Source organism: Perca flavescens, chromosome 10 (assembly GCF_004354835.1).
Source record: "Perca flavescens isolate YP-PL-M2 chromosome 10, PFLA_1.0, whole genome shotgun sequence".
Taxonomy (NCBI): domain Eukaryota; kingdom Metazoa; phylum Chordata; class Actinopteri; order Perciformes; family Percidae; genus Perca; species Perca flavescens.
Genome location: NC_041340.1, coordinates 29696383 through 29707004, shown reverse-complemented (window position 1 = coordinate 29707004; position 10622 = coordinate 29696383). Strand labels below are relative to the sequence as shown.

General features: G+C 41.2%; 1 protein-coding gene across 2 annotated transcripts in view; it reads left to right on the top strand.

Annotated features, from left to right (window-relative positions):
- Positions 1-817: 817 nt before the first annotated feature.
- Positions 818-10622, top strand: part of atoh8 (atonal bHLH transcription factor 8) — a 29954-nt gene continuing 20149 nt past the window's right edge. For both annotated transcript variants that reach the window (XR_003693519.1, XM_028589265.1), the window contains exons 1-2: positions 818-2909; positions 4801-4956. Coding sequence is in view for 1 of the 2 variants with exons in the window: in XM_028589265.1 (XP_028445066.1) it covers positions 2256-2909; positions 4801-4956 (810 nt within the window). In the remaining variant the exon portion in view is untranslated. The remainder of the gene's footprint in view (positions 2910-4800; positions 4957-10622) is intronic.

Here is a 10622-nt window from a genome sequence, read left to right as displayed (position 1 = left end):
ACATTTGGGACACTCACTTTTTGGAAAATAATTTGGGACAGTAAACTGCACATATACCATGCTTGTGAAATTATACTGCCATCACTGCTAGCATGTAAATTAACGTTAGTGAGCAACCAGCAATAAGCTAAATTTAGCTAACTTTAGACAGTTGTTATCAAGCTATTATCTTTACCCAGGCCTAGCTACCTCAACATGAGGATGAAGATAAACACAATATGTTAACAACGGCCCTACTGTAATAAACTAAGAACTCTAGGTTGAATATACTGATCAGCAAACAGCAAGAACAACAATGTGGGCACTGGGCTTGGTTGAAGTAAATGTCTGTTACCCAATCAAAATATTTAATGAGTTTCCACCGTAATAGATCATGTGGTTTCCCATTTCTACCAACAGCTGACAGGATGAGTGTTTTTAAATCATAGACTGTATGTATGGTTTGTGTCTTTTGTTAATTGTTATTAATGCCAACAATTATCCAGGTTATTGATACTCTTGATATTCTTGGTTCAAATAAAAAAACAAACTATCAAAATGTACAAGGACCGTCATACGCCAGTAAGTGGCGCAGCTGACCAGTTTCTGTAACTTTGAGTAAAGGGTAATCTTTTTCTCTTTGAGTAGCCTAGTGGATAATCTATCTATCTATCTATCTAAAACGGATACGCTCTCGTAAAAATCATGGCTCGTGATTGGACTGCTCTAAAGATATGTCTATGTAGAAGGCTCGTGTTTGCGTGTGTGTGCGCGCGCGTGTGTGCGTGTGCGCGCGGACGTACGTACGTGCGTGCGTGTGTGTGTGGCTCTAGACAGCTCCAGCCAGTCAGACGCCAGCAGAGACGAGCGCGAGCCCTCTTTGCTTTGTAATCTGTCCGGTCGTCTACGGCAGGCTGAACGCTGCACGCGCTGTGTTTCCAGACAAGCAAGGAATCAGGATCCCGAGAAACACGGAGAGGACGTAAACTCAGAAGATACAGCTAGTGGACTAATTACTATGATTAATATCTGGACAACTAGTAACTTACAAATGATTCCCGTGGAGCCAGCTCACTGAATGACAAATATCCCGTTTTACATCTTGAAGTGGCAGCGCGATATCTGAGCTTTCTTCAAGAAGGGACCCTGGTTTGATATAGGGATGTATCGGTCCTGGGATAGCATGTAGGGGACATTATCATCTTGGAGAAGTAGAGGCTAGCGCCACTTCTCACTTTAATGCTGACAACCGAACCCCGGCCGGCTGCTGTGACGCTTTTTGGTTTGGTTGAGTTTAAAGACTCAAACTCGACAATATTACTCTGTGGGCAGACAAACTTTGTCTGTGTTCGGAAAATGTTGACAGCCCATGCCAAGTTATTTTTTATTCAGTTCTGTAACTAATACAATACGATTCTGACCCCTATGGTTGCTTTGGAAACGTATGTAAAACAGTGACTGCCAGAGCTGTTTTAGAACTGTTCAAATTTACATTACTGGTCAGTGTGACTGCATTTGGAATTTTGATTTTGCTCCTGAAAGCTGCCATCCTGTTTAAGTGCTGTTCCCATTATTTTGTCCAGCAGCTGCAGCTCCACTGCAGCCTATCTGTGCTCAGTGTGTGTATCAGTGTGGGTTATTCACAGTGCTGCTATGTAGACTGACTGGAGCCACGCTCAGACAGCTCGACTGTAACCCCAATTCAAAGGCACAGGCCTGGACTGCTCACACAGAAAGAATCCTTTACAGCTGAGGAAAGCTTCCTGCAAATCTTGATCCAGAGGGACGACTTGTGCGGAATAGCAGATGTTACACAGCTTTGTGTACTAATATGGATTATTCAGGATGCTGCTCTGCAGACAGAGTGGAGCCACAGAAAATCTGCTGGTGAAGTTAGAGTAACTCACATGGTTGTGCAGCTTCCTTTAGTGCAGTTAAACATATTGTGTTACACTGTTGGCAGCTGGAAGTTTGTCAGAAAAAGCTTTGTGTATTACAACAAAACTCATACTGGTAAATATGTGTTCATTATGAGTTGGAAAGTTTAACAGACTGGGACCAAAATTTGTATCTGAAAAACAAAAGTCCCCTTTTACTTTTTTTTTACAGTAATTAAGCAAATGTTTTCAGCAGGTGAAAGTTTTGAAAGATGACACTCCCAAAGGGGGGACAGTTTTGAAAGATTTGCTTGACTTGCATTTTCTGTAGTTGAAATTAGATTTGTTTTTAATATATTTTCACTAGCTTTTTAGTTAAACTAGGCTAATTGTTGGAAAATGAAGAACCCTCATCCACTAAGTAATACCTGGAATAGATCCATTAACAAAGAACCGGTACTGATCTCTGTGCCAGGTACTAACAAGAAGTTCAAGAGGAAGTCTCGGGAGCCTAAAAGGCTTTTCAGCGGCCCTGAGCCTGAGAGGATAAAAACCTACCCAGCGAACAAGTCGGATGTAGACTCAGTAGATGGCACCCAGACAGAGGCATGTAATGTCAATAGCTTGTCTACACTACAGAGACAGCTGATGATGTCACAGGAAGGGATGGCCAGTACTACAGGGATTCTGTCAGAACTACCAGAAGGCAACATAGCTCCAGTTCAGAGTGGTGCCATAGACATGAGAATTGGCATTAACGTGCCTGCCATCACTTCCAAAGTGTCCCAGTTACCCGCCTCTCAATTTTCTAACTCTGAGATCTCCCATTGGCCCACAGCCATCTCCCAGCCTCTTTCCAACAGACTCAAACTGGGCCTCCGATCCATCCCTCTGTCAACATCAACCAACAGCAGCCACAGCCATTCACACAGCCACCAAGCCTTCTCCATGGAGCCCTCTTTGTCAGGCCAAACTGCAGCTCTGACTGTCCCCAGAGCCTCCCAGACCTCCCAGTGTCACGAACACGTGGAGCCCCAGGTCCAGTCACCCAAGGTGAATGTGTGGAGTGTCGTGAAAAATGTAAACGTGTTGTGAGAAATATTACCTATGTATAGAAATTAGAGTTGACATTAATCATTGGTTGATTAATTAGTTAATTGACAGAAAATTAGCAACTATTTTGATAATTGATTAATTGTTTAAACTTAATTTATTTAGTTACAGACATTGACTCCAACTGCAGTTGACAGTTTCTCCAATTGGAGGATTTGCTGATTTTCTCAATTGTAAACTGAAGACCTTTGAGTTTTGAACTGTTGGTTGGTCAAAACAAGACATTTGAAAAACATCACCTCTGGGAATCTGCCCACTAGTTTCTCACATTTAGAGAAGTGGATTCTGGATTAATTTAGAAATTTGAGAAATAATCAATAGATTCAACAGTGATAAAAAAAAAATCATTACATAGAAGTTTGTTATTGCTGTGCAGCTGTGATGCAGTGCAGTGAAGTGCAATGTTCTTTTCGAGATAATGTAAAGAACATAATTGTGCTAATTAGGGATGGGCAATACTCGTCAGCGATTATTATGAAATTTATTGATGAAATGAATAGCTTTTGAGTTTCAACATGTCACTGCCCATCCTAATACTAATAGTTCATTCTGTAATAGAAATATAAAGACTGTCAATCACTATTAAACTGCACATGAGAAGGTTTGCTGGCTATTAGTACAGGCCTACAAGTAAATGAGCTTATCTATCTATCTTGGCATTTTATTTTGATATATCTATTAAGTATCTATCTATCTATCTATCTATCTATCTATCTTCAGATGCTGAATGTCTCATTCTGGTGACGTATTAAAAACATATCACACTCAATATAATGGAAAATCCAAGACTTGTGTATCCATATTCACTCCAGCGTCTGTATTCATGTCTTGAATCCTGGTTCCAGTGAACTGGAATTATCTAACATTGTGTCGTCCTCATACTAGTTTCCATTTTGAACTCATTTAAAACATCTGGCTTAACCAGTTATTTCTTCTTCTTCTTCCAAAAATCTTATTTTCTTAAAGGAAATAAAAAACATACATCATCTGGCAACCTGTGACATTTCTAAAAAATTGACAAAACAATACAATGAATTGTCAATGTTTCTTCATCATTTGCTGTAGTTCCATGCACATGATTCAAAGGGTGATTATGGTGAAGTCTTAATCAGGGTTTTGTTAGAATGATAAACTGTTGCCTTCTAGATCTGATAGCGTTTTTGGTCAGTCTGCTTTAGCCGTGGCTGCCAAGCCAGCAGGGGATATCCGTGATGCTTTTCTGTGGTCCTGCGTAGCGACCATGGCCAACCTGTGACGTTGTCCTCCCTGTCTGTACACACTCATGTTCCAGTGACTAGAAAGAAATCTTTGTTATCTCAGTTCTTTTGTAGCTGCTACATGAATGTTTGTGTTTTGGAGTTTAGTGTCACTCGTGTGTTTGTGTGTGTAATATCAGATATTAGTCCTAGTTTACTGTTTACCCATGACTTTCAGCTATGTTAAGTTACTGCTGATGAAAAACCTAAGCTTTCCTTGTGTTGCTGTTCACATAAGATAAACTGGAGAGTTCCTTTTTTGCGAAGAAAGGTATAGGAAAAGCATTGTGTTTGTCATAAAGCAACAACCACAGTGAGACGAAAAGAACTGTGGTGACAGGCTGTACTGTGATTTGTAACTAGCACGTCATCAAGATAAACAACTTTACTTTGCTTTGTGGTGCAGTGGGGAAAATACTTGTACCATGCCAGTGCAGCTTAACTGCTCATGGCTGTTCACAGCATGGCTTGGTGCAGTTACCCCCCCCCCCCCAGTGGAAAAAAACCTATGATTTTAATAATAGTGTGCTGTTGTTTGATTCAGTGAAATAAAACACATGTCTTTCTGCAATCAGGAGTCTCCCAAAAAGCGGGTTGTGGTGAGTGCTGATGGACCTGGGCATCTCCCGGAGGTCAAAGCCATCCAGCAGACCAGGAGGCTTCTAGCCAATGCCAGAGAGAGGACCCGTGTCCACACCATCAGTGCTGCGTTTGAGGCCCTAAGGAAGCAGGTGAGACTCCACACTAAAAACACACAACATCAGGATAGCCACATCAAGAGCAGCAGTATGTAACAGAGCAAATGATAGCTTCTGTTCAGATCAGATAAAACAAATAAAAAAATAAGGCTGTTATGTTGTTGTCTGATTGCACCAGTTTACTGCTGTAGCAGTCTAAGCCAAAAAATCTCAGCCAAAACTGATTTGAACAAAACATTTTGTTGCATTGGGTAACCTATATTTTCATTGTGATAAAAACAGCGGAGAGTTTATTCCTTGCAGCTTCTCAAACCAGCAAAGAAGTGTAAACACAATACTGAGCATGCTCAGTGACCTCTGGCTAATCTCTGGATAATCTTAAAGAAAATGCAGTGGTGAAGTGGATTCTACATTTGGGGTGGGCAATAACAATTTATATCATGAGAAATATATCAGCTGTCCCAGGTTTTGCCATACTGAGGTGCAATCACTCTGACACGTGCGCTTTAATATCTGTTTTATGACTAGGGCTGGGTATCGTTCAGAATCTTTCGATCCGGTGCCAATTTCGATACCGATTCCTAACGATACTTTTTTTGATACCATATGTTTTAAAATCCATTTCAACATCAACAAAAATACATTAAACACAAAGCTTTTATTTTCCACCTTAATTGTGAATCAAAACAGTTATCAAAATAAAAAGATTCTGGTAAAACTGCTCACTCAGAGTAAAAGTGCCTTGCCTTGCAAGCTCAGCCTGTCACTCAGTCATCAGGGCAGAGAAACCACCATTATGGCTGCTTGCACCGAAAGATAAAGAATGTTTTGATACTCATAAGATTGGAGTATTTTTTTCAATACCATAAAAGTATTGACGGGTACCCAGCCCCTATTTATGACAAATATTTATTATTATTTTATTTATTTATTATTATTATTATTTTTTAAAGATTTTTTCGGGGCACTTCTAGGCCCACATTCGACAGGGCAGCTGAAGACGTGAAAGGGGACAGAGAGGGGGAATGACATGCAACAAAGGGCCGCAGGTTGGAGCCAAACCGGGGCCCACTGAGCCGAGGAGCAAACCTCCATAAATGGGCGCCCGCTCCACCAACTGAGCTATCCGAGCGCCCTATTCCAATTGTTTTTGAGGGGCGCCGTGGTAGCTTACCTAGTTTAGCCTGCGCCCCATGTAACCAAGGCTCAGTCCTTACGGCAGCGGCTGGGGTTTGATTCCAACCTGCAGCCCTTTGCTGCATGTCGCCCTGATATTCTGTTCAATTCAATTTTATTTATAGTATCAAATCATAACAAGAGTTATTTCAAGACACTTTACAGATAGAGTAGGTCTAGACCTCACTCTATAATTTACAAAGACCCAACAATTCCAGTAATTCCCCGAAGAGCAAGCATTTAGTGTGACAGTGGCGAGGAAAAACTCCCTTTTAGGCAGAAACCTTGAGTGGTAAGGAAAGCTTCCTTTTAGGGAGAATCCTCTAAAGTCTACTACTACTAGTCACAATAAAGATAATGGAACTATGACTAGAAATAGTAGTTGTAGTAGTTCATGGTGTAGCAGGGCACTGCAGGGCGTTACAGGGTGTAGCAGGGCGCAAAAGGGCATAGCAGGATGTAGCATGGCGTAGCAGGGCACTGCAGGGCGTAGCAGGGCACTGCAGGGTGTAGCAGGGCATAGCAGGGCACGGAGCAGGACCACAGCAACAGCTGCAACCACGATTAAGGTGCCACCATAATCGCAGGAAAACTGTGGGGAGAAAAAACATAAGGACTCCGGGGAATAAGCTCCCCCAGCTAAGTTGCTGGGACATAGATGCACACAGATGGAAAGATAGGGGAGAGAGGAGCTCAGCGTGTCAAAAGAAGTCCCCCCGCAGTCTAAAACTATAACAGCTATCATTTTCTTGGTTGCAGTTGAGCTGGTTAGCCAAATTTGGGTGAGGCTATTTGCACCCCTGGTACAATTAGCAGTGTATGCTAAAAAAAAACCAAGATAATCTCACCAGGGAATCAAACTCTAGACTTCCAGACCAAAGCTCAGGGTACTAACCACTCACCTAGTAGTTCTTACTGGATGTCTTACAACTGTTTACCACTTGGTGTCTTCAAGCCTCGGTTGCTAGGTAACCATACTGTATACAAAAAATAGGTAGGCTACTATGGTACTACCTAACAAACTAACGGTTGTATGCTTTCACTGAAGACAGAAAGCGCAACTGTAGTATCCATTTTCCGCTAGAAATTCAATTGTTATAAACTTTAGAGAAAAAACTTTCCTAACATGCCAGTTTCTGCGGTCATGGAAGATGAACGTCCGCCATGATTTCGGTGCATGCAAGCAAAGTGTTTTTGTTGTTACGTCACAGGGTGTGAATAGCTCAGCTGTGTGGCCGAGGCTATTCATACCGGGGGTGCAAATAGACACTCTGGCCAAATTTTCCTCTGTCTCCCAAGCGGGTGTAATTTAGAGTCGTCATTAAGTAACAAAACAATCGGGTCAGTAGAAATTGGACATTCTATCACATCAGATATTATTGATGTTGTTTTATTCCACAACTCATGCACCTGTTCACACTCCCAGACCATATGCAGGAAAGTTCCAGTTTGTTCAGGTTGACAGAACGTGCAATAGGGAGTGGGAATGACTTTAGAGATATATCTCTTCTGAGTAGTCCAATATGTCCTATGACATATGTTGAAGTGGATCTGCTGGTGATTTGGGTTCTTGGAACAGTGGAAAATGTTGTCCCAAACTGTTTCCCAATTAATTGCGTTCCCCTCTGTGCTCAGCTCTCGCTCCCATTTCCCCACTATTGTGATCAGTTTAGCATAAGTCATGGACACTAATCCTCTCACAGGAAAGTCAACAAACCATTTAATGACTGGGTGCGCCTCAAGACTATTTCCCCATGGTACTCCATAACATTTTAGGGCTGATCTTAAGCAAAGATAAAAGTAAAAGTATGTCCTGGGGACCTTAAAACTAGCTCTCAGATCTTCAAAATTCAACATACCTTTCTCATTGAATAGCTGGTCTAAAGTATAAATACCTCTGTCACTCCACTGCTTACAAGCAAAGGGTTTGTACTGCTTACAAGCAAAGGGTTTGTTACCAGACATTAAGTGTGCATTGTGCCATATTGGGGTATTCAAAAGCCACTTATTGGTGTAGCGTAGTTGCTCCTCCACCTTTTTAAAGTTGGTCAATGTGTCGGTGATAATAGGGCCATAGGTCAGCATACACTTTTTTGGACACACCTCTGCAAAGGCAAGGTCTTGCAGTCTTAGACTTCCAGTGAGGTTTTGCTCTATTTCTCTCCATGGAACTGTAGATGAGGGGTCCATCCACACTCTGAGGGCCTGTAGCTGAAAGGCTCTGTGATACATTTTAAGGTTGGGAAGGGCCGAGCCTCCCATGTTTGTGGTAGGTTGCAGGGTAGAGGGTTCGTACGGGTGCTTGAAATTCTTGAAAATGCTTGAATTTTGATGTTGTGTTTTCAAAGTTTGAAAAGTGCTTGAATTTTGGATAAAATGCTTGAAAATGCTTGAAATTGTAACTGTATTTCTTTCACAACAAATACCTAACTTACTAAATAGTTCGTTTATTAAATGGAGAAATAAAATGTTGGAGAGCCTAAACTTAAACCTGCTTGCTGTGTGAATGCGGTCTGCCACCACGCCAAGACCCGCCCTAAGAAGCGGCTTGATTGGTTGGGGTAAGGCATTTTACCGTGAGTGGTTAAGGTTAGGATAGCCGATTGGTCACGGTTATGCTACCTTGCGTAAGCATCATGGACACTTGGCCAATAAATGGTATTGAAGGGCGGGTCTTGGCGTGGCCATAGTGGGATTCGTAATGTCGTTGCCGGCAGGTTGTCGTTCTAATGAACGTTGGCTGGAAGATGAAAAATACAAATTATTGATTAAACGGGGACAAACCCTACAAGTTGCCTCTTGTAAAGTCTGCATGTGACTCTGCGCTCTCGAGTCACATGAAGTAAGTTTCAACTAAGCCAACTGAAGTAGCCTACTGTACACGTTAGCGCCAGTTAGCGCCTATTTGTTGACGCTAGTAACTTCTAGCTAAGAATTCACAGGCTAAGTGACTGAGGGTACTTGGTGTGATAATGTAATTTTAGTAGTGCATGTCCGTTATGGCACGTTCATTTGTGGAATATGCAGTGAACATAGCCAAAGTTACATCACAGTAACTGTAACGTTAAACTACCCGCAAATTAAAACCTGCAAATGTTACCCCGGTGCATAACAACAATCGTTGATTGCTGAACAGAAATCATGTCATACAAGTAGCCTACTGTAAGGTTGAGGATGGCCTCATGCAATATTTACACTGCTCTATTCCAGTAGATAACTGTATACAGTATGTCTTGGCAATGAAGTACATTTTTTGGGCTATTTATCAGGCAGGTGCCTGTGCACTGTCAGAGTCTTCTGGGTTAAAATGGAATTACAGGTTTAAAGGTCTCAGATTTTGTTCAAACCTTGTATATATCAAGAATGTGTCCCAAAACCAAGGCCTGTAAAATATTTCTGTTCAAATCCTATGTCTTCATATTTTTAGACCTTGAAATTACTAAAGTTTTACAGCCTGCAAATCACATTATCTGGGAAGCAATATTTGGACATTAATTCATAGGCAGCCCAAACTTTGTAGGTTGGAAGTCAAACATGTCAATATGACTAAACCATTACAAGTTTGTACAGCATGCCCTAGATTTGGAAAAAAAGTGTGAAAGGACTTTAAGGGTAGCATAAACTTTGAGCAAAATCTAGGAGGGTGCACCACCTTTTTTCCTGGATTTTGACACAGAATGACCCAGCTGAATGTCATTTGGCTCAGATCCTCCCACTCAGTGCTCCTCTCCATAGCTGTCTTACTGTATGTTGAACATTGGAACATTGGAATTTCCCCTTGCGGGATTAATAAAGTATAAATTATTACTATTATTATGTTAGGAACCATGAAGAGGTTAAACATTTTAAAGGTGATAATTCAGGGTTAGTGAAGTGAACCTGTCGAGTGATTTTTTTTTTGGGGGTAATTGTTTTTACATTGACTCAGGCAGGTTAGATAGCAAGCAAAGTCTACTTAGTGATACATTTTGAAAAATAAAACTTGTGTTTTGCCTAAATATCTGATCCTTCTGCTATTACGAAACACAATTTTGGCTGTTTATAGTATTATGTCTTTTAATGTGACAAAAACACTAAATAATAATTTTGACTATGTATTGGTATATATTTTACGGTGGTGTAAGGTGCTGGAAAAAGCTTTAAAATGAACCTTGAAAGTGCTTGAAAAGTGCTTGAATTTGATCTTGGAAAAGGTGTACGAACCCTGAGGGTAGAGTATATCTAGGTTGTTTATTATTCCAAATATACTGCCGAATTGAAGTATCAAGTTTCTTCCAGAAATGTATTGGTGGGGTAAGGGGATCATTGTACTTAAGAAATTAACACGAGGAACTATGTTCATTTTAACAACAGCAATCCTGGACCGTAGTGATGCCGGCAGCGCAGACCAATTGGCCAGATCCCTTTTGAACACTACTTAATATAGCTTCATAGTTGTCCTGGACAACTCGTTGCGATGCGTGTATGGTGATGCCCAAATATGTAATTTTGCTTTGGGTTGGTATTGTACCACTAATGGCTGG